Here is a 25,229-nt window from a genome sequence, read left to right on the forward strand (position 1 = left end):
TTGCCCTCTTGGTGCAAGGGCCTTGATTGTCAGAGGATGCTTAACTTCCCAGAAACATCCTGGAATGCAGGCTGATTTGGTTGTCTTTTTATTGCTGGAGCGATCAGTTGTAAGGTAACCCATCAGGAATCAACCATCAAGGAGGCACCAGAGACTCCACTCAAAAGGGAGTGAACTTGATCCTCACTTGGGCAGAACTTTATGTTCTGGCCTTGACTGCTGTCCACATTCTAGGTGTAGAAAATTGACAGGTGGGCATGCTCAATTATCAGGAGCACTGAAGAACGACCCGATAAGAGGAGGATCTGGGCTACTCTGTGCAAAACCACCGCACAGAGCAGGTAAATATAATGTTTGTTGTTTTTAACAAAAAAAAAAAGAGTCTTTAGTATCACTTTAATGGCTTGGCTGTTGAAGCTCAGGTCTTGGGGAACATGAGTTTATGAGATTCAGTTATCCCTGAAGGTGACTTCTCAGAAATTTTTCCATCACACCTGAAAAGCCTGCCTTGTGTGTTGTAAGGCTAGGAAGTTTCATCTTAGGAAGTACTCTAGTACTCTGTGGCACACAGAGCCTGTCCTTTCTATAGTCTGACCTAAATCATCTAGTCTTGAGTACCATCTGCAGACATTAAGTTTCAGAGACCATTGGCCTCTTCTAGCTAGTGTACAGGGTGTCGCACACATCTCTCTTCCTACTGTTTCTTACTGTTTCTTGGAGTACAGTACAGGACACAGGTCCCTCTTTTCTGCTTGCAACATAACTGAGGCTAACTCAAAGGGGTTATATAGGGGGATGTTCCCGCATTTTGCCAGTGTGCAGTCATCTGAAAGTATCTGAAAGTATAGATGGTTTAAGACTGACTTCCACTAACAGCTGGGAACCAACTAACATGCTTTTTGCTCATGTGATCACTATGACAGCTATTACATGGTGATCACGTGATGTTTATTAGTAAACGAAATATCTCCCACCTTAACGTGTCATTCTATTTCTATCTGTTAGTGCAGTGTTTTTAAAATAATAACTTTTTACATTTGTCTAATAGTCAACCAGTAATGAAAAATATTTCAGAGGATTATTCGTTGTACAAAATAAAAGCCTTATATGTCCTTAAAAATAATGTAAATGTATTATTTAGGTAGGCAATATTGTCCAATTAACTATTGCATACTGAGACTGCTAAAATTGGTCTGGGCATCTATGCACCAGTGACCTCTGGTCGTGATAGGTTAAAAGCCAGTTTAAACACAAACCAAAATAAAAATCACTATTTAAAAATCACATTAAAAGATAAATTTAACTAAATGAAAAATGTGGTATATACTGTAAACTATATACATGTTATGTTTTTATCACTGCTGTTTTTTGGTGGAATAAAGCCATCTATGTGTCTGTGGCCTAAGGGTAGTCTAGTAATTTATCTACAGTTACTTGTACTGAATAAGTAGTGAATACATGCAGTTATTTTTTTAATTTGTTTCATTCATTTTTATCTGTTTTTATTCACTGTCCTAGCATACAAGTGCAGGTTCAGAAGGCTCAGGACAAGCTTTAGCATCTCCTGGATCATGTCTGGAGGAATTCCGCTCTGCTCCCTTTATTGAATGTCACGGCCGTGGTACTTGCAATTACTATGCCAACTCATACAGTTTCTGGCTGGCTACTGTGGACCTTTCTGAAATGTTTAGGTAAGTTAATTCCATTATATTATATTGTTACAGACTTAACTCTGGGAGTACAGGTTGCTTCCCTTATTTCTGTGATAGTTCTTGCTAACGGGGAGTTATTAAGCACGACTGAAATGCATCCTTTGTTGGGATATGTTTAGTGATTTAGTGGTCTGATGACTGAGATGGAGTAATATTCAGTAGCAGCAGTATGTATTCAGAAAGCACAGATACACATAATAAATGAAGTAGAAGCAGATAGATCCTTGCACTCGGGTCTTGAGGTACAGCTTTCTCTTCCGAAAGGTGAACAGTGAGCAGTGCAGTTTTGACATCATCAAATCAACTAGCAATCAAAGGCAGTATTGTTTTAGATCATATATGTCAAATCCGGCCCGCTAGGCCTTGTCATGTGGTTCTCGCACTCAGTTTGCCACATGGCTGAAACATGGCAGAACTCCATTCCCACACCTCTGGCTCTCACCCTCCGTTCCCTACTGTCACCTGTAGACACTGAATCCTTCTATGTCTGTAAGAGACAGCTTTGCTCTCAGCGGCTCCTGGATGTAACAAATCCCTGCACACACTCACGGCAGGGACAGCTCTACCGAGAGAGAAAGAGATCGATCTCTCTGCAAGGTGAGACAGAGCAGCCTACACAGGAAGGTACTAGAGTCGGGCCAGGTAGGAGAGAGACAAAATGCGAGGAAGCTTTGGGGGGGTTGAAGTCAGGGGGTTGCACACTGTGCACAGCACACCTCTAACCCCTGCATTATGTACATAGAACACTCCGGAACCCTGCACTCTTTGTTTAGGGCAGCCCTAAACCTTGCACTCTGTATGCAATGCACTCCCACATGCTGCACTCTGCACGTAGCATAATCCTGAGCTCTGTAACACACTCCTGAACCCTGCACTCTGTATGTAGTGCACCCCAGATACAACCGGTCCATTGAAGGCAACAGTACTGCTGATGCAGCCCGCAGTTAGATTGAGTTTGACATCCCTGCCTTAGATGATATCACACTGCAGGTGTATAGCTATGAGACATAGGCACAGGCATGCCTATGCAAGTGCACTTCTGTTTTCAGGAGGAATTCCAGAAAAGGGTACATATTTAAGCATCATTTTTATGCAGGATTAAAACTTCTAGATGTTCCCTATAGAATAGCAAGTCTTTACTTTTTGAGCTTGAGTCCACTTTAATAATTACACTTATCATTCTGGCATTCATACCCGCAAGTAAAGTTAGCATCCCCAGAGTACTGGAACAATTTTTTTATTTCCCAATAAGTTTTTATTGGGTTTTATGTATAAGTACAAATGATGTTCAATAAACAAAATATCAAAATCAAACAGAAAAGTCTGTAAAGCTGTGGCTAGAATACATCAGATACCACAAAAGTGAATAGATCATACAACTTGCAATCAAACAAAGGTATGTGGTACAATGAGATGGAATAATCATAATGACATAAGTACTGTCAAGCATCAATCCAAGATGATAGTAAGGTTGACAGATACAACTACCTTAGACAGGTTAGGCGCTTTGTCTTTTTTCCAATATCTGGTTATTACCATTCTAGATGCTAACAATATGTGAGTGATTACTAAACGAAACGTGGGTGGAAAGTTTCAGATCTACAGGTTTAATAGGGCTAAAGCCGGATTAGGTGAAGTAAGTATACCAGTGATGGAAGAAATTAGGCCAAATACTTATTTCTAAAAAGGACACTTACAGGACCATAGAGTGTGATATAGGTTATCTACTTGCTGACAGTTGCACCAGCACAGAGGTGGTTGGGAAGGATAGAACTGTGCCACCCTTTATATCGTAAGGTACCATTGAGAAATAAATTTTTGAGAGAGCTCCCAATGATATGTACATCGTGAAATACCATAGGTACAGTAAACTTAAACGATTATGTAACCGTTTTCTGCAGGTTGTCCTCTTATTGTAGAATAGGGCCAGACTTGCAGAATGGGGTTTTGCAATGCCGAGTATTATAAAAAGAGAGATGCCTTTAGGAATGGATGATGGAGATTCATAATAAGTGAGCATCAAGGAGGGAATCCTGATCACTGGGATAGGTTAATTCCCCAAAAATGTGCTTATTCGAATATGAGTAGAGTTCAGAAGAGGGTATGTTGTATTGGTCAGAAAATGCAGAGAAAGATTTAATCAAACCATTGTCTAGGATATCCTCCACCCATTATGTATTACAATCACACCAGTTCTGAACAGAAATATATGGAATAAGAACTTCCAACATGGTAAAGTGGTAGAACGTAGTTGGGCCATTCAGAGGTTGAGGTAGGTTGCTCAACTGGGGAGGTCTCCAACAGTCAGCCATGAGGAGTGTGGGAAGGTGTTGTACTTTCTTTATTGCTGCTTCCAACTGGACCCAGCATATGTCAGGGGACAAAGTAAACAAATGCTTAAAGGGGTTGTAAAGTGATTTAAAAAAAAAAAATAACAAACATGTTATACTTACCTCCACTGTGCAGCTCGTTTTGCACAGAGTGGCCCCGAACCTGGTCTTCTGGGGTCCCTCGGCGGCTGTCTCTGCTTCCTCCCGCAGGTGCTTCTCACGTTCATGTGAGCTCCCTCGCATGGTGAGAAGCATCTGCGGGCACACTATAGCCGCTCGCTGTATCACACGGCCCCCAGCCCCCCGGCGCTCCGCGTCAGTGGATGTGATTGACAGCAGCGCGAGCCAATGGCTGCGCTGCTTTCCATCCATCCACTCCAGCCAATCAGTGGCCAGGCTGAATGGTGGAAAGGAGATCGGGGGACGAGCGCGGGACTTTCGAGGGGTGAGGTAAGTAAAACGGGGGGGCTGGGGGCGCAGGCAGTGTCAGATGTTTTTCCACCTTAATGCATAGAATGCATTAAGGTTAAAAAACATTTACCTTTACAACCCCTTTAATGTGTGACAGTTGTGTTGCCAAGTAGTAATCCTTCAATTCAACCATACCAAAACCCCCAACTTTTTTATGTTTGATCATATAAGCCCACGAACATCTAGGACGTTTGTTTTGCCAGATATGTTCTAAGAAGACTAAAAGATGTTAGATAGGAGGAAGGGAGTGGGATGGATAGTGTACAAAGATATACAGAATCTGTGGGAGCACCATCATCTTAAATGCAGCTAGTCTTCCAGCCCATGACAGTCCTTTATAGAACAAATGGAGCAATTCCTTTTGTAGTTTCACTAATAAAGGTTTATAGTCTGCCTCGGCTAATGATGAGACCTATGGAAAGTCTAAGGGAACGCTTGTATTAGTTGTGGTCTTGAACTAAAATATTCCATAGCTCCGTGCATAGTTTATGCAGTAAATCGGAAATTTGAGAAGCAGTGCGTGATTTGTTTTGGATATCTAGGAGATGAATTCCCTGAAAGATTTTGGAGAGGGAGGCTTGGTATTGCTGGAACAAAACTTTTGACAAGTTTAATGTAAAATTGCTGGGAAATTCCTCCTAAGCCCTTGTACACACGGTCGGAGATTCCGAGAACCAAATCCGTCGGATTTTGTCCATCGGATTTTGTCCGAAACTGTTGCATACACACGGTCGGACAAAGTTGTCGGAATGTCCGATAGTTCAGAACGTGATGACGTTATTTCGTTACGACGGAACTACGTTCACGCTAGTAGCCAATAGCTTTGGTGTAGGAATTTGATCTGAGCATTCGTGGCACTTTGTCCGATCGGAATTCTCTACACATGATTGGAGTATGTCTGATCGGAGCATTTTGTCGGAAAATTTTTCCGGCAAGTTGGAAAAGTTGGTCCGACGGATATTCCGATGGAAACAGTCCGATGCAGACCACACACAGTCGGAATATCCGACAAAATGCTCCGAACTGACACATTCCGACGGAATCTCTGACCGTGTGTACAAGGGCTAAGATATCTGAGAGTTAGCTTATTGGTCTTCCAATGGATTTGGTCCCACTGAAAATATATGTAGCTGTTCCTCCAGGAGGTTTCCAGGGATGATCATATAATGTTTTTGCCGTAGCCAACATTACCACATCTTTGAGCAAAAACGCATTTCTTTGAAAAAGCTTGCCGCTTCTGCTTGAACCCATGACTCTTGTTCTTTTGATTGTGACCAAATAACACATAACTATAGAAGAAAGGGGCATTGGATGACTGGCAAAATACACACCTCATCCACAAACTTCGTAAGAGTCGTTGGTAACAAGTAGACAGAAAATATTGATAATTTGCAGTCTGATCAGTTGATGAATATTTTTTATAAGTACTCAAGTGCAGCAGTGGTAATAAGTATTAACATATAAAATGTGTTTAACTGAAACTTTTCCCCCTCCCATTTCCAGTAAACCTCAGTCTGAAACACTTAAAGCTGGCGACTTGAGAACACGCATCAGTCGATGCCAAGTATGTATGAAGAGGACGTAACGTTTTGGAGAACTGGCTACCTGTGGAAGAAAGCTTAGGTCGGAATTGTCCTTTGTGACAATGGTGCTACTGTGTAGATAAAGTAAAAACCAGATACTGTTTTAAATAAATTCAAATGTACCTCACCAAAGTGCCATATTGAGGATTGTCTGGTGCATTTTGATGAACGGACTGAGAAAAAGATTAACCTCTGCTGAGAGAGAAACCTGAGTTTTTCGCAAAGGATCACATGAAGTTTTTTTCCCAGTACCAAAATGGCACTTTTTAAATCAGCTACACGAAGAAACGCACTGAGTATGTTTAAAATAACGAGGCTGCAGTTTTGGAAAACATTTTTTCATGGTGCTACTAACCCTTCCATACCCTGGGTTTCAAAATATAAAAAAATGCTAAGCTTATTTCTCTTTGTAAGTAATGAAATGTGTATATTGTGTAAAACACTTTTTTTTTAGTTTGTCAATGAAATAATTAGGGAAAATACAAGGATAAAATCATGTTTCACAATGTCACAAATTTGTATGAACCATATTAGTAATTCAGCAGTATTTGCAAGAATTATAACTTTCTAATATGAGAATACTACTGATTTTATAGCTTGCATTTTCCCCACTTGTTCAATTGGATTTTTTAGCAATGTATGATAAGTATGTCTGTGACCATGCCGATTTGATTGTTTATACTGTCGCTGTGCAATTCAGTTTTACTTGGGTAATTTTTTTTTTTTTTTTTTTTACGTTTTGTTTTTTTGTACACTGAACACAAGGTATAACTAGCCATATTCTTTATAGCATTTAAATAATACATACACACAAAATACATGCTTAATATGTTAGTTTAACTGTCAGAAGCAGCCTTTTCAGGAATCACCAAAGTATTTACACCTATAAATAAGCGTTGTCATGTATCTTGAATCTAGCGTGGATGAAATAAAGAGCGATTGGCTATATCAGTATTTTACTTCTGGTCTTTCTGTAGAAGGATTTAAAGCATTTCACTTCCCAAGGATATATAGGACTATTAAAATTTTTATTTGCAACAGTGTATACACTATTTTGTATAGATCCGCTATGTTTAATAAAGATTATTTTTGCGCTTATATGTTATGTGACACAATAAAGATTTTGTTACATAGTTTCGATAAACATTTGGACTGTTTTCAAAATGTCTTGCAGAATTTATGCCAATGTCCTTTGTAGGCTTGTGAGCAGCTCAAAAATATAACAGAACTGTTATTTCCATGCGATAATATCAATTATGCAACTTTTACTCGGCTGCATCCAAATGGGAAATGTATAAAGTGGATCTAAACTAAAAAAACTGAAAATCACATTCAATCTTTGAAGCGACTTTTATAAAATAAAAATGAAAAAAAAAATATAAAAAAAAAACTTCCTGGAAAAGAACCAAAATCTCCAGCATTCAACACACTTGCATACCCAACTGCGCATGGTGATTCCATCCTCTGGCCACTATTTCACAGCTTTGTCTGTAGGACAGGCAGATTAGTGATGGACGAACTTCCGACGGGACGTTTCGCGAACGCGAAATGCGAACGGACCCAAACGTTCGCGAAACAGAACGTTCGCCGCGGGCCCCATTGACTTCAATGGGAGGCGAACTTTGCAAACCTTCATGTCGAATTTGCGGCCACGTGGTAATTATTAGGGGGTAAAACGTAGTCCCACCATCTGGACAATGACATAATACATGTATGAGGTGAATTTGGGATCGATAACTACAAGCATTTTTATTTTATTTGGGAAATTGTTCTAACAATTCAGGACTATGGAGCTAATGAAGGCAATGGAGGAGAGGGAAGGTCAGGGACCAGGGTAGGCAAAGAAGAGGGTGCAGGAGATGATCACCAGCAGCGTGACATACCGGAATGACACATGCACCGTGATAGAGGCATCTGACAGCAGCACCGTAATACAGAGCACTGACAGCAGCACCGTGACATACAGCGCTGACAGCAGCACCGTGACATACAGCGCTGACAGCAGCACCGTGACATACAGCGCTGACAGCAGCACCGTGACATACAGCGCTGACAGCAGCACCGTGACATACAGCGCTGACAGCAGCACCGTGACATACAGCGCTGACAGCAGCACCGTGACATACAGCGCTGACAGCAGCACCGTGACATACAGCGCTGACAGCAGCACCGTGACATACAGCGCTGACAGCAGCACCGTGACATACAGCGCTGACAGCAGCACCGTGACATACAGCACTGACAGCAGCACCGTAAGCAGCCCCAGGAGGAAGTCAGCACAGCACAGGGATGGTGTGATCCCCTCATAATAAGAACCCCCAGGAGGAAGTCAGCACAGCACAGGGATAGTGTGATCCCTTCATAATAAGAACCCCCAGGAGGAAGTCAGCACAGCACAGGGATATCATAAGCAGCCCCAGTAGAAATATGACACCGCTCAACCTCTTCAAAGAGGAGGGTAGGGGCATATAGTACGGTGTGCTTTTTTGGGTCAAGGAAGTGAGCCAAATGAATTAAGAAGGTCTGTGTGCTTGATTAAAAAAATAGTTTATAGACATATACATGGTCTACTGGTCACATGTGTTGAATTCCTCCGAGATCCATGCCTCATTCATTTTTAGAAATGTGAGGTAGTTAACACTGTGGTGAGCTAGGCGAGTACGCTTATCGGTCACAATCCCCCCTGCTGCGCTGAACGTCCTTTCGGACAGGACACTGGATGAGGGGCAAGCCAACAGTTCGATTGCAAATTGGGCAAGCTCTGGCCAGAGGTCAAGCCTGCCCACCCAGTAGTCTAGGGGTTCATCACTCCTCAGAGCGTCCACATCGGCCGTTAACCCAATGTAGTCGGACACCTGACGGTCTAGGCGTTCCCTGATGCTGGATCCGGATGACACCTGTCGATGGGTCGGCTGAAAGAATGACCTCATATCCGAAGTCACCAACACATCTTCAAACCGGCCTCTTCTTGCAGGCGCTGTTGGATTGGTACCCGCAAATCCTTCTCTGGGAGTGGGAATTGCTCCTCTGCCAGCGCACGCAAAAGCAGAATGCAGCATTTCTCGAAGCAAGGCCTGGAAGTGCTGCATTCTGACAGCCCTCTGCGACGGCGGTAACATTTCCGCCATTTTGTGTTTGTACCGGGGGTCTAAGTACGTTGCCACCCAGTACTGGTCCTTGACCCTCATGCTTTTTATACGGGGGTCCCTATTAAAACACTGGAGCATGAAGGCCCCCATTTGCACTAAAGTGGAAGCGGTGTGGTGGCCTGGCTCCTGCTCATCATCCAGGATAATGTCGTCCTCTTCATTCTCCTCTCCCCATCCACGCACAACAGGGATCCCAGAAAGGTTTAAAGCATGCTCTTCTTGCTCCTGCTCATCCGCCCCGGCACCATCCTCCTCTGACTCCTCATCAGACTCCTGTTGTTGACTTGTCTCAGATAGAGTAGCCCCCCCTGGGAATTCATCCAGCATTGCGACTTCCTCATCTTCCCGCTCCTGCTCCTCCACAGCCTGATCAATGACACGACGCAATGCACGCTCCAGAAAGAAGGCATAAGGTACCATGTCACTGATGGCGCCATGGCTGCGACTGACCAGTTTGGTGATCTCCTCAAATGGCCGCAGAAGTCTGCATGTGTCGCGCATGAGCAGCCACTGGCGCGGTGAAAAAAAACCCAGCTCCCCAGAACCGTTTCTTTCGCAGAGTTCATACAGGTAGACGTTAACTGCACGTTTCTGCTGGAGCAGCCTATCAAGCATATAGAAGGTTGAGTTCCATCGCGTCGGGCAATCGCAAATAAGACGTCTGACCGGCAGATGGTGTCGCCGCTGAATGTCAGCAAGGCGAGCCATGGCCGTGTAAGATCTTCTGAAATGGGCCGAGATTTTCCTTGCCTGCCGCAAGATGTCCTGGACCCCAGGGTATTTGACAAGGAATCGCTGCACGACCAAGTTTAAGACGTGTGCCATGCACGGCACGTGCGTGATTTTGCCCTGTTTCAATGCGCTAAGCAGATTGGCACCGTTGTCACACACCACTTTACCAACTGTCAAATTGAGCGGTGTTAGCCACTCATCTGCCTGTGAACGCAAAGCTGAAAGGAGTGCCGGGCCAGTGTGGCTCTTTGCTTCCAGGCACAACAGACGCAGCACGGCATGGCAACGTCTCACCTGGCATGTGGAATAGGTTCTGGGGAGCTTGGGCGGTGCAGTGGAAGAGACGCTAGCAGCGGAAAAGGAGGAGGCAGCTGAGGAGGAGAGGGAGGAGGATGGAGTAGGAGGAGGAGAAGAAGAGTCAGGCCTGCATGCAATCCGTGGCGGTAAAACCAAATCTACACGGGTGCCACGGGTTACATGCTTGACGGCCGTCAGAAGGTTCACCCAGTGGGCAGTAAAACTGATATACCTTCCCTGCCCGTGTTTGCTAGACCACGTGTCTGTGGTCAGATGTATCTTGGCACCGACACTGTGTGCCAGAGATACATTCACTTGCCGCTGAACATGGCCATATAGCTCTGGGATGCCCTTCTCTGAGAAATACTTCCTTCCTGGGACCTTCCATTGTGGTGTTCCAATGGCCACAAATTTGCGAAAGGCCTCCGAGTCCACCAGTTTATATGGCAGTAGTTGGCGGGCTATGAGTTCTGACAAGCCAGCCGCCAACCGTTGGGCAAGAGGGTTATCCGGCATCATCATTTTTTTACGCTCAAACATTAGGCCCACGGAAGCCTGCCTTTTTGCAGAAAAATGTGAGCTTGGCGTGATGGAAGGTGGAGTGGAGGACAATTGTGAGGAGAGAGGAGAAGGAGAAGTAGAAGACGAGGCTGGACGGTGAGAGCCTGCAGTGTGGCTTTGTGTGTTCCGTTGCTCCCACTGGGCTCGGTGATGGCTGCTCATGTGCCTTCTTAAGGCGGTCGTCCCTAGGTGAGTATTGGGCTTACCGCGACTAACGCGTTGACTGCAAAGATTGCAGATGGCAACGCTATTGTCAGCAGCGGACACGTTAAAAAAAGCCCACACTGCGGAGCCATGTGCCGGTGTCCTGGGAGCGCCAGATGTGACCGTACATGGTCGATGACTCGCTCCTGATACATTTGCAGTCTGCTTTGTCCCTGCTGTGCAATGTAAGTCATTGCTGCTTCTCCTCCCTATCTGCTGGTCCATATCTCCCTCTGAACTCCCCTCCTCTTCCTCTCTTGTGGGCACCCACGTGACATCACTAGACACGTCATCATCAACGTCACCTTCCCCACCGCTATAAGTAGAGATCTCGGAGTAGGCAGCAACACCGGGGACCAACCTCCTCCTTGGGCTGATCTGGGTACTGGCGTCAGACTGCTGAGTAGCGCTTGTTGCTACCTCCTCTTCCTGATCCAATACCAAGAGTGGCTGCGCATCAGAAATGTCCTCTTGATATGGATCGGAAAATAATTCCAGTGACTCAAGCGGAAGGTATGTGGTGGTGGTGGTGGTGGTCGTGTTGTTGGTGGTAGTGTCTTTGGGGGTGCACATAGCAGAGAGTGAAGAAGAGGGTGCAGATCGAGAGGATGAGGAGGGTGCAGAAGAGTAAGGCTGAGCGAGCCACTCAACCAAGTCTGGTGCATCCTTTAAAGTAATTGAACGCACCTTCTGCAACTTCCCACTTTGGCTCAAGCCTGTTGCTCCTGCCCTACCCCTACCACCCCTGCGGAAGGGCCTGCCTCTTCCTCTGCATGTCATTTTTTAAATGACCCTGTGACAAAACTCTTAGTCCCTATACCGCTGAAGGACTGCTGCAGTATAGGTGAGCGGTCAGCAGTGGTGCACGTCAACCCTATCTATTGTGGACCTATAGCGGTCCTTACAGAACAGCAGACTGTACCGCACTCAAGCCTATGTACCGTAGCACCCTATACCAAGTTACCAGTCCTTATAAGAACTTTTGTGGACCAAGCAGGTTGTGTATTAGTGTTTAGCAGACTGTACGTCAGTCCCTATACCGCTGAAGGACTGCTGCAGTATAGGGCAGCGGTCAGCAGTGGTGCACGTCAACCCTATCTATTGTGGACCGATAGCGGTCCTTACAGAACAGCAGACTGTACCGCACTCAAGCCTATGTACCGTAGCACCCTATACCAAGTTACCAGTCCTTATAAGAACTTTTGTGGACCAAGCAGGTTGTGTATTAGTGTTTAGCAGACTGTACCTCAGTCCCTATACCGCTGAAGGACTGCTGCAGTATAGGGCAGCGGTCAGCAGTGGTGCACGTCAACCCTATCTATTGTGGACCGATAGCGGTCCTTACAGAACAGCAGACTGTACCGCACTCAAGCCTATGTACCGTAGCACCCTATACCAAGTTACCAGTCCTTATAAGAACTTTTGTGGACCAAGCAGGTTGTGTATTAGTGTTTAGCAGACTGTACGTCAGTCCCTATACCGCTGAAGGACTGCTGCAGTATAGGGCAGCGGTCAGCAGTGGTGCACGTCAACCCTATCTATTGTGGACCGATAGCGGTCCTTACAGAACAGCAGACTGTACCGCACTCAAGCCTATGTACCGTAGCACCCTATACCAAGTTACCAGTCCTTATAAGAACTTTTGTGGACCAAGCAGGTTGTGTATTAGTGTTTAGCAGACTGTACCTCAGTCCCTATACCGCTGAAGGACTGCTGCAGTATAGGGCAGCGGTCAGCAGTGGTGCACGTCAACCCTATCTATTGTGGACCGATAGCGGTCCTTACAGAACAGCAGACTGTACCGCACTCAAGCCTATGTACCGTAGCACCCTATACCAAGTTACCAGTCCTTATAAGAACTTTTGTGGACCAAGCAGGTTGTGTATTAGTGTTTAGCAGACTGTACGTCAGTCCCTATACCGCTGAAGGACTGCTGCAGTATAGGGCAGCGGTCAGCAGTGGTGCACGTCAACCCTATCTATTGTGGACCGATAGCGGTCCTTACAGAACAGCAGACTGTACCGCACTCAAGCCTATGTACCGTAGCACCCTATACCAAGTTACCAGTCCTTATAAGAACTTTTGTGGACCAAGCAGGTTGTGTATTAGTGTTTAGCAGACTGTACCTCAGTCCCTATACCGCTGAAGGACTGCTGCAGTATAGGGCAGCGGTCAGCAGTGGTGCACGTCAACCCTATCTATTGTGGACCGATAGCGGTCCTTACAGAACAGCAGACTGTACCGCACTCAAGCCTATGTACCGTAGCACCCTATACCAAGTTACCAGTCCTTATAAGAACTTTTGTGGACCAAGCAGGTTGTGTATTAGTGTTTAGCAGACTGTACGTCAGTCCCTATACCGCTGAAGGACTGCTGCAGTATAGGGCAGCGGTCAGCAGTGGTGCACGTCAACCCTATCTATTGTGGACCGATAGCGGTCCTTACAGAACAGCAGACTGTACCGCACTCAAGCCTATGTACCGTAGCACCCTATACCAAGTTACCAGTCCTTATAAGAACTTTTGTGGACCAAGCAGGTTGTGTATTAGTGTTTAGCAGACTGTACCTCAGTCCCTATACCGCTGAAGGACTGCTGCAGTATAGGGCAGCGGTCAGCAGTGGTGCACGTCAACCCTATCTATTGTGGACCGATAGCGGTCCTTACAGAACAGCAGACTGTACCGCACTCAAGCCTATGTACCGTAGCACCCTATACCAAGTTACCAGTCCTTATAAGAACTTTTGTGGAACAAGCAGGTTGTGTGTTAGTGATTAGCAGACTGTACGTCAGTCCCTATACCGCTGAAGGACTGCTGCAGTATAGGGCAGCGGTCAGCAGTGGTGCACGTCAACCCTATCTATTGTGGACCGATAGCGGTCCTTACAGAACAGCAGACTGTACCGCACTCAAGCCTATGTACCGTAGCACCCTATACCAAGTTACCAGTCCTTATAAGAACTTTTGTGGAACAAGTGAGTTGTGAATGTTTAGCAGACTGCAGCAGAAGGGCAGCAGTCAAGTATAATATCCTTTCTATATTTGGAAGAAAGAATATTATACATGTACAAGCCTATTACTGTACCACTGATACCAGTCCTGAAAAGAACCTTTGTGGAACTAATAATAACAGCAAGTCTTTAAAATTACCCTCACTGCCTGACAACACTGCTTCCTTCCTGTCCCTATACAAATTGGCAAAAAAAGAGAACGATTAGTGGTTACTGGAACAGCTCTTTTGTGGACCTTGATAGTAACAGCTAATGATGATGATGATGATGATGATGATGAAAGACTAATCTGGCTGTCCCTGTAGCATACACCGTCCTTTCCCTTTCTCTAAACTAACAAAAGACACTCAGGCTGCTGCAAGAATCAGCAGCACAGCAAACCTATCAACACCTAACACCTATACCAGTCCTGAAAAGAACTTTTGTGTACCAAATAGCTAGTGGTTTATCTCTCCCTACTCCACACAGGAACCTGTCCCTATCGTAACAGAAGAAAGAATGTAAAATGGCCACCGGATCGGGTGTATTTATAGGTTAGGGGGAATGTACAAGTGTCCATGTGCTGTCATGTCTCAATTGGCTGTCCTGTATCACATGATAAACGTGTCACCAAAGGTTAAAGTTCTTGTATACATTAAACACGTAAGTCCGCCGCGGCGAACGACGGAAAAAGGCGTTCGAACGTGCGGACCGCGAATGTCGGAAATTCGCCGCGAAACGACCGCCGGGCGAACCGTTCGGCCATCACTAAGGCAGATATTACCCACTTCACCTCTCACACCCAATATGGACCAAAGGAATATTAACATTTCTGCTAGCAACCTGTTTATTCAGCAATAACTATTTTTTTTTTTTAAACAAACAATGCCTTCTTTTCATGATAATGTCTTGGTAAAATATTTTTAATATTATAATATTTTTATTGCAATCCTTAGACAAAAAAAGTAACAAAGCTAAAAAATAATGCATTTTTTACTAGTATTTAAAATGGTCTTACTGTAGATTAAAAGTATACATTTTTATTATATAATTTGCCTTGTTTAAAATGAAACTAAAATTATGTTTATGGCACAAAGCATTGCAAAGTTATTTACAAATGAAATAAAGTTTTTTTTTTTCAATTTTGTACTTTTTTAAATTTGACACCAAAGTAAAAAACAAAAGTTTGAATATTAATGGTTAAAAAACAAACAAAAAATCAGCAGGAAAACAATAGTTGAAGGGAAAGGAATGCCTAATTAGGGCACACAAAGGGTTATATGGGGTTTAAGGCCGGGTTCACACTGCTGCGGGGGGAGATCCAGATGTGATTCGCACCGCACTGCAGTGCAAATCACATCCGATCTCCGTAGCGATGCGAGTTCAGCCATACAGATAGTATGGCTGAATTCGCATCGCTCCCGCAGCAAACTCGCACGGGACCCTTTTTTTGGTCCGCAGCAGAATCGGATCGCATGGGTGTTCACACCATGCGATCCGATTCCTGTGCGAGTGTGCAGATCGCACTGCGATATGCGGACGGATCTGGGGGTGTCATTAACATTTCATTGACACTCCTAGCAGTCCGCATAGGGCAGTGTGAACTGCCGGCGGGAGGCATGCGATGCGGGAAAACGCCGCGGATTCGCAGCGTTCCCGCATCGCTATAGTGTGAACCTAGCCTAAATAAAGACCAATTTTATTTAGAAAAAACGTTTTTTTTCCTTGTCAGGTTGCTTTAAAAGAGAAGCATGAGGATTATTTAAAAAAAAAAACAACAACAAAAAAAAACCTTATACTCACTTAGGTTGATGCAGCATCAATTCGATGCTGCATCTGTTCCCCACCGACTCTGCCATGAGAACTGAGCGATCAAACACTGCTGATCGCTCAGTTTTCCCCTCTGCTCTGAGTAGAGATCAGGGACTGTCAGTTGTCAGCTCTCTGCTCTGCCTCTCCAGAGCTCCCTGGAGCCTTGGGCTGGGGAGGGGAAGGAGCATTGCAGCTGAGAGGCTGAGCCAGCTGCCGGTTCTGCCATCTGGGTGGACCCAAACTGTAAAGTCAGGATTTTTCCCGAGCCTGGACTGGCAGGGTGATGTCAGCCAACAGCGGGCTTGAGCCCACTGTTGACCGAAAGCGGGTAACAAGAGTGTAGAATGAATTGCACTTCTGTGATCTATAGAAGTACAGTCAAAAAAGCTTTGACTATACTTCTTCTTTAACTGAGAGCATCTGCAGATCCAAGCACATCATTTTGATCTGTAGATGAATGCAGAGTAGATATAAAAGTAAAAAAGTTGACTTTTATGTCAAAGTGGAATTTCAGGGTACGACAAATCTTTAAAATGCCCCCCCCCCCCCCCCAACAATTATGCTAACATCTGTAAGAAAGGTGTATAAACAGTAAGAGAAAAGGAAGGCACTGGTGTGAGGGGGGTGGAGGTGATGTCTCAGTCCCAATTAGTATGCATACAACAACAATGGGACTTTTAATGAGTCTTGCCTCAAACATGTATATAAAAAATTTAAGAAAATGTATTGACATACATTAAAAAAACAACACATAATGCATAAATTGATAAACAAAAATACATATGTAATACTCATTGATCAACAAAGAAACCTTTACATGGAACCTATGCAGTCCATATTAATATCCAACATCAACCTGAAAAATCTGTGCTAACATTCTCAACGCGTGTCTCGCTTCTTTAGGAGAGGATCTGGAGATAAAGAACACATATAAATAAAAAATAATAATAATAAAAAAATGTTATATATATATATATATATATATATATATATATTCTCAACGTGTTTCGTTAGGGAAACCTTGCTTTTTCAGGAGAGGCACAGGAGAATATCTGGAGATAAAGAGCACATAAAAAAAAAAATATATATATATATATATATATATATATATATATATATATATATATATATGAAAATACATTAAACCCTACATAGTCAACTTACAATTTTTTGGAAAGTAGTGGCCAGCATCCACCCCAGTAGTGGTTTGGCCAGCTAGTAGATTAGATCAAATATATGTGGTAGAAGAGGCTGGAAATGCAGTAGTCAGAAGGTCCAACTACTCTCGCACCTTCTTGGTTGAGAGAAGGAGGACTCCACTCTCAGTAAGGAACCCCGTGAGTGAGTGTCAGATCCAATGTGGAAAAAGAAATCACCCCAAACCTAAAAAATCAACAATTATCTTAATGAAAAAGAAAGGATCTATGTGCACATACAACACAATAAATATGATATTTAAATACAGCAAAACATCTGTGAAAGAAATGGTGTATGCAAATTAAATGATAGCTCCATAATTAGTATAGCAGACAAAAAATATGAATATATTATGTCAAACATGTGAAGAGTGGTTGATGCTGGCTACATCACAAGATGATTCCGTGTGCAACATGGAAGGCGGGTGATTAATTGACCCCACGAGAGAAAAAGAATGGAGCAACATTAATTGTTAAATGAATAAAAGTAAATGGTGAGTGCAAGGGAATCATCAAATATCATAGTGATATGAAATATATATATAATTTGTTGATGTAGAATAAAAGTGAAAATATATCCAACAATAGTTGATGACTATGTAAAGTGCATAGTGTAGGACAAAAAAGACTCTCTAATTGACAAAGAATCTCCTATGGTAAAATGCCTAAAGACCCATAGACATGCCGCAGAAAAAAAACAATGCCAAAAACAGCCAACTAGGCATAGTGTAAATATCAACATAAACAAAAAAGTGCCGCAAATAAAATATTTACCCTTAGGCGAAGAGCAAAAAAAAGAAATACGGCAGTCAGATCACCCACAATGGAGAGAAGCTGAGAGGCAGATTCTGGGCTAAATAGCCCAGATCTCCACATGACCCCACCCATCCAACATCACCATGGCGGCAAACCACCAATGGGCTTACATCAAGGGGGGGAGGCTGGAGGCACCGCCTTCCCACAAGACGTGAAGGTAGGAGACAAAAGCCGCAAGCAGAACACAGCTGAAGCATCAGCTGTGTCCACTCGCGGGATGACAACCAAAGAGCGCATACGCGCTAGGCAAGACATACTTATACTTATGGAGCTATCTTTTCATTTGCACACACTATTTCTTCCTGTTTCACAGATGTTTTGCTGTGTTTAAACAAATACACACATACCAAATAAGAAAACATATATTGGAGGGTTTTATCCAATAATATTAATTGTCACTTGCATTTAATCCACATTGCACTTTGAACAGCTTTAGTTGTGCCATTTATTCAGGAGAAAGCTTTTTTTCCATGCTTTTTACAGTATCTGTGGTTTGAGGTCTTTTATATCCGTAGAGTTCCTTGACCTTATTGTTTTGTATATGCACATAGATCCATGTGCGTCCGCAGAACTTTTTTCAGAGGGGGGGGTTATCATTTTAGGGTCACCAATGCCCCGCCACTTTTCAGCAATGTCATTATCACATTATCATGGTCAGAGACTGCAGAGGTAGTACAGTTCCTAAGATTAGTAATGGATAATGACCAACAGGCCCTTTTACCAGACCCAGCAAAACGACAGCAGTGATCCCTCTGGCTGGACGATCGATCACTCTGGGTCCCCCGGGGGCGACTCTGGTCAGTAGTGTAGCATTTCTGTACCCTGGTCTCACTGGCTTCCACCCGCCACACTCATTCTTTGTCCTGTACCACTCTCTCCCTCAGCTTTTTTCCAGGCTGCAGTCTCTCAATCTCTCTCTTGATCGAGCTGTAGCCTCCTCCCTGTGGAAAATGGGGCTACCAATCTTTGGGACTACATGTCCCATGATGCTCTCCTCTCCTGGTCTCCTTTGATTGGCCCTCAGTTATGGCCAATAGGGAAGGAACGGAGCGGGCAGGAAGCCCCAACAGCGACGCGACTATGCTTAATTTCAGATCTAGTCCCCAATTCCAGGGGGGCACTTGACCCCCCTTGCCCCTACCTGCGGACGCCCATGCATAGATCCTTTTTTTTCATTAAGATAATTGTTGATTTTTTCGATTTGGGGTGATTTATTTTTCCACATTGGATCTGACACCCGCTCACAGGGTTTCTCACTGAGAGTGGAGTCATCCTACATTCATCCTCCCTCTCCTCCACAGCTCCCGGTGAGAGAATAGTTGGACCTTCTGACTACTGCATTTCCGGCCTCTGTTACCACATATATTTGGAATATATTTGGAAAACATTTGATCTAATCTACTTGCTGGCCAAACCACTACTGGGGTGGATGCTGGCCACTACTTTTCAACAAATTGACTATGTGGGGTTTAATGTATTTATATATATATATATATATATATATATATATATAATATATATATATATATATATATAATATATTATATATATATATATATTTTTTTTTATGTGCTCTTTATCTCCAGATACTCTCCTGTGCCTCTCCTGAAAAAGCAAGGTTTTCCTAACAAAACATGTTGAGAATGTTAGTACAGATTTTTCAGGTTGATGTTGGATATTAATATGGGTTGCATAGATTCCATGTAAAGGTTTCTTTGTTTGTCAATATTGAGTATTACATATGTATTTTTATCAATTTATGCATTATGTGTTGTTTTTAAATGTATGTCAATACATTTTCTTAATTTTTTGATATACATGTTTGAGTTGTGACTCATTAAAAGTCCCATGGGCCAAATATGGTTGTTGTAGGCATGTATATACATGTACTTACCTATTTTCAGTTTGCTCAAGTCTGGTCACATGATATGACTCATCCGTGTCAGCCAGTGGCGGCTTTAGGGAAAAAGAGGGATCGCCAACGGATGGGGCATGGGAGTCTATGGGTGAAGTCACTGCTCCCAGGCATGCCAGCTTTTGTCAAACACACTCTCTTCTCCCCCACAGCCTGGCTGTCATGGTAGATCACGTAACTGGACTGGAGCACCCTGAAAATAGGTATAAAAAGTAAATACATATTTCTTTCAGAGGTTATTGTTAGGAGGGAGAATTTTTGAGATTACTTCCCAAAAGGGAAGTTTTGGCACTTCATTTTTTTGGGGAGGAGCAGGTACCTGGTTTTGCCATGGTGATCTGAGTGCAGCTTCAGCCTCTCCTCCTTCCCCTGCAGCTTTTTAGGACATGTCACAGGTCCTAGTAAGCTGCTGGGCTATTCACAAAATGCAGCGTGGCTTGCCCATGTGCAGTGGGAAGGTAGCTGTGAAGCCGAAAGCAGTCACAGCCAGCTTGGCACCTGGACCTGAAGAAAGCTGAAGAGCTCAGGGGAGGACAGCGCTGGATTTGTAGCTGCTGACTTTTATCTTTTTGTTTTCAGGGTGAAGAACCTTCTTAAAATTCTTATTTTGCTGGGAAGTTTTTTTTTTTATTATTTCTATTTTGACCAAAGTCAAAAGGGTCCAGAATGTGCCTATGAGGATATTAAACAGAGATATTCAATAAGTGCTGTCATTTTGAAAAAGCTGCTTGCAGGCTTCATCACTACTTTAAATTTGATTAAAACCTGCTAGCATCTTGTTTAAAGCCAAACTTTAGGTTTGCTTTTACTTGAAATAGTTTGTTTGGGCCAAGCTGGCCCAAAATAACTATTTATTTTACTAACAGATGCGCCCTTGCCGTTGTTTTCCAACAGTGGACAGGTAGATGATGACATGAACTCTCCCTCAGTCAATCAGTGAAAAACTTGAATTCATTGATATAATACAAGGCTTCCTGTGAATAGCTGAACAGCACTCAGCTTGATTCAGTTTTGTTCTGGCAGCAGATAGGAAGTCCCCATACCTCTGCCAGAACACACTTCTGCTGATGCTACTTACACTTTATACAGCACGGGCCCATCTATTAGTAAGGGAATTATTTGTTTGGGCCAGCTTGGCCCAAATAAACAATTTAAAGTGAAAGTAAACATCAAATTAGGCATTAAAGTGAGAATAGAGCTCACTAATAAGATCACTGTTTAATATCCTTAAACTAGAGCCAAAGAGTTCTTTAAAAGCTCCAACAAATTTTCCTGAAGCTTGCTGAAAGCTTTGCAAATGCTTTGAAAAGCTTGCTGCACACACCATTTTTATTCAAGCTGTTAAGAAGGTCTAAGCAACTGTACAGCTTAAAATGTAGCTGAATTGTAGTGAAATGGGCACAATGTACTGACATTTCTTTCTAATGTAACTGTGTTTAACCACTTGCCGCCCGCCCTATAGCAGAAACACGGCGGCATAGTGGTTTCAAAATCCTGACTGGACGTCATATGACCCCGAGGGTGCCCACACTGGATCACCAGGGATGCCACCAGACCACCAGGAATGCCCAGCACCAGGGATGCCACCCTAGACCACCAGGGATGCCAGTCATTGCCCACAATGGATGCCAATCAGTGCCCACAATGGATGCCAATCAGTGCCCACAATGGATGCCAATTAGTGCCTACAATGGGCATCACTGATTGGCATGCATTATTGTTTGGCACTGATTGGCATCCATCATTACAGTATAATACAATACAATGCCACCCATCAGTGCCCATCCGTGCTGCCAATCAGTGCCCATCCGTGCCACCTATCAGTGCCCATCCATGCCCATCCGTGTTGCCTATCCATACCAATCCGTGCCAGCTATCAGTGCCAATATGTGCCACCTATCAGTGCCCATCCGTGCTGCCTATCAGTGCCACATATCAGTGTCCATCAATGCCACCTCATCAGTACCACTTCATTGGTGCCACCTCATCGGTGCCCATCAGTGCCGCCTTATCAGTGCCCGTCAGTGCAGCCCCATCAGTGCCCATCAGTGAAGGAGAAATCAGTGCCCATCAGTGAAGGAGAAAACATACTTATTTACAAAGTTTTGAAACTGAAACAAAAAAAAAACATATTTTTTTTCTAAATTTTCAGTCTTTTTTTAATTGTTTAGCAAAAAATAAAAACCGCAGAGGTGATCAAATACCAACAAAGGAAAGCTCTATTTGTGGGGAAAAAAATGATAAAAATTTAATTTGGGTACAGTTTAGCGTGACCACGCAATTGTCATTCAAAGTGCAACAGCGCTGAAAGCTCAAAATTGGTCTGGGCAGGAGGGGGGTTTAAGTGCCCGGTATTGAGGTGGTTAAATCAATGTACTTTATTGCACCCATTTGTTAATATGTATTTCAACTTATTTACAGGTCTATGTGATTTCCTGTTATGTCATGCTAAATTCTTTTTGCTTTTGCTTTTTCTTTATTTACTATACATACTAGGCAAAATATATATTTAGATGTTACCTTAAAGAAGTTGTCAGTGGTAAGTTAAAAAACAAAAAGTCCAAACTACATATACACAGTCGGGATTTTGACCATTAATGTCAGTAGATGAAGAGGTGTTGTCAGTCTTGTATAATCTTTGCCAGAATTTTTTTTGAAATATCACTTTTTCATTTACTGTGCTTACTGCAATAAAACCTTACATATGTTATTTTACATTCCCTTCCATTCCAAAATGAGAAAAGTATTTTATATAAGACGCCTTTTTAACATTTTACATAAATGTTTAATGCTAAATTCTATGTATTGCTGGAGTTTTGCAGAGTTCCACTCATAAAGGATTGTGTATGCTTTCCTATTTTGTGTATAAAACATGTTTTATGCTGCTTAGATTTGAAGTTTTCTATACACAACTGTTTTCGAAGTTTGTATGCAGCAATTAGCATAGCTTATTTCACAGACGCAAATGACCGAATGTAGAAATCATGCTAAAAATAATTTCCAGAAGAGGGCACCATTGTTTGATCACAGTAGCATTGTGCTTCCCATTCATTTTAAATGAAACCACCGACATGCTTCATAAAGACTCTTGTACACGCGGTCGGACATTTGTCCGAAACTGTTGCATACACACGGTCGGACAAAGTTGTCGGAAAATCCGTTCGTTCAGAACAAAATGGTGACGTTATTTCGTTACGACGGGACTACGTTCACGCTAGTAGCCAATAGCTTTGGTGTAGGAGATTGATCTGAGCATGCGTGGCACTTTGTCCGATCGGAATTCTGTATACATGATCGGAGTATGTCCGATCAGAGCATTTTGTGGGAAAATTTTACCAACTCCGACAGAAACAGTCAGATGGAGACCACACACAGTCGGAATATCCGACAAAACGGTCCGATCGGACACATTCTGTCGGAAACTCCGACCGTGTGTACAAGGGCTTATAGTATATAGAGAGCATCTGCAATATAGTTTTGTTATCCTATTTATACAAAAATGACCTACCTAAAAGCAATACATAGCTAATGTGGATTTTAAAGCGTCTGTATGTATGACATAAAAGTACAACCTCATATGCGATTTGCAGACCTTAAAGCAACGAGGGAATTGAACTTATTTTTGAAGCTATGCATGTCAGTGCAATAACCAGTGACCAGGCTCTTAATTAAAATAATGATACAGCAGGTAATAAAATGTTTTATGACATCAATTATTACAATTATTACTGCAATATTGCTATGCATATATCCATTACCAAATGTGTGTATTTATCTCAAAAGTGCTAAAAGAAATCTCTGGATCGACCTTGCTCTCACGTTGCTTGTGTATGATGAGCTGGGTTTAGTTGCAGCTAAAAATGTCAATTGGTAGAGTTTAGCAATTTGATGTGGTAGACCTATAACCTTTTTTATTCTATTTACTAAAAGTCCCCTGTGTAGTTCAGACCTAAACCACAAATGCTTACAGGCAGTGTTCCATGCCAGCAAAATCTATTCCAACAGGTGCAAAGCTGAATGAATAGCAGTGAGCTGATCACATCCATTGAAAAAAAAGAAAAATGCAGTAGATATGGACCAGCTGGCTGATCAAAAAAACAAAACAAAAAACAGTTTCCCGCATTCACACATTTGAGGTGTATGGGGGAATCCCCCTCTGCCCCATTGTATTCTGACAGTGAGACTCCTCCGCTGCCAGAATAGACTGATCATCACTACTGCCAATTGGCTGCAATCAAGTGAAAATATTATGACAGTCCTGCTCGAGAGGGGTCAATAACTAAGTTAGCTCCTCTCAAACAGGAACGGGAATACATGAATCGACATTCGAACAGTTCCTATTGAAGCAGATAAATTTTGATCTATGAATGGCCAGCTTAAGATTTTTGAGTCTGCACTAAATAGGCAGTGTCACTCGCCCAGTGGAGGCTGAGGTTGACAAGAGGATGATAACATGGTATAACTGGGCACAGAGTGGCATGGGTGTCTGTAAGAGTAGCAGATGCAAAGCTGAATGACCACCTTTTCACTCGCCTCTTCACTATCCCTTCCCCACTTTTTATTTATTTTTAGTGTGTGTTTATCACGTCTTGTTTTGTCACTTTGCACGTTTGCTGTGATGAGTAGGGTCACAGGTCCCAGGGCCTGTCCTGAAAGTCTGGGGAGGGGGTGGGCATGGCCTTCTGGCTTAGTTCACCCTCTTCCTTAGGGTTGGGGTCTCCCTTCGGGGGAGCTTCACCTAGTATTTGGGTGGATCTGTCTCGGCAGACCTTCCAAAGAACGGGGTCTGACTGGTTTCGGCCAGGAAGACCACGTTTTAAGTGTCCTTGTCCCGGTCAGGAGCCTAATGCCCCGGGGGATTCAGGACAAGGCCCTCTAATTTTAGAGGGCTTGTGTACCCGTCTGCACTTTTTTGTGTCACTCTTTATGTGTGTGCACATTTTTTATGCACCGGGTGAAGTTTTTAAGTGTGTTTTGCACGCCACAGGCTTTCAATAAAAAAAAGCAGATGCAAAGCTGAAGACAGTGCAGCAAGCAAGCATGCAGTTGGCAGATGCAGGATCTCGGATGTGTAGTCAGACAGGAGTTGGCAAGAGGAGTACATAATCAGAAACCAGTTGCGGAGTCTGAGATGAAAGATCTCCATAGGAGAGATCTTTTTTTTTTTTTAATCTTTAAATTTTTTTATTTTATTTGCTTTATATTCAAATTCACAGATAATGCCACAAAATAATCACATACAATAATTCCCCTTACAAACAAATTTCCCTTATCACCCCCTCCCATCCCCCCATCCCCCTATCAGCCCTCTCCCCCTCCCATTCCCTCCGCCGATAATATTCAATTCACAATTATTCAAAAATTTTAAATAACATCAAACTTAAACAAATTACTCATTCCCTTCTCCCATCCCCTTCCCCACCTCTCATTCATTCCCTCCTTCATCCATCACTCTTACATCTT

At 43.2% G+C, this 25,229-nt stretch overlaps 1 protein-coding gene across 1 annotated transcript in view; it reads left to right on the forward strand.

Moving 5' to 3' along the window:
• COL4A5 (collagen type IV alpha 5 chain) overlaps positions 1-7,240 on the forward strand; it is a 221,796-nt gene extending 214,556 nt beyond the window's left edge. Inside the window, exons 50-51 of the mRNA XM_077478950.1 lie at positions 1,519-1,691; positions 6,017-7,240. Of these exons, the coding sequence (XP_077335076.1) occupies positions 1,519-1,691; positions 6,017-6,098 (255 nt within the window). The 3' untranslated portion in view covers positions 6,099-7,240. The remainder of the gene's footprint in view (positions 1-1,518; positions 1,692-6,016) is intronic.
• Positions 7,241-25,229: the final 17,989 nt, after the last annotated feature.

This window comes from Lithobates pipiens, unplaced genomic scaffold, assembly GCF_037356315.1.
Source record: "Lithobates pipiens isolate NorthernLeopardFrog02 unplaced genomic scaffold, aLitPip1_a1.2 Scaffold_1, whole genome shotgun sequence".
NCBI classification, from domain to species: Eukaryota; Metazoa; Chordata; class Amphibia; order Anura; family Ranidae; genus Lithobates; species Lithobates pipiens.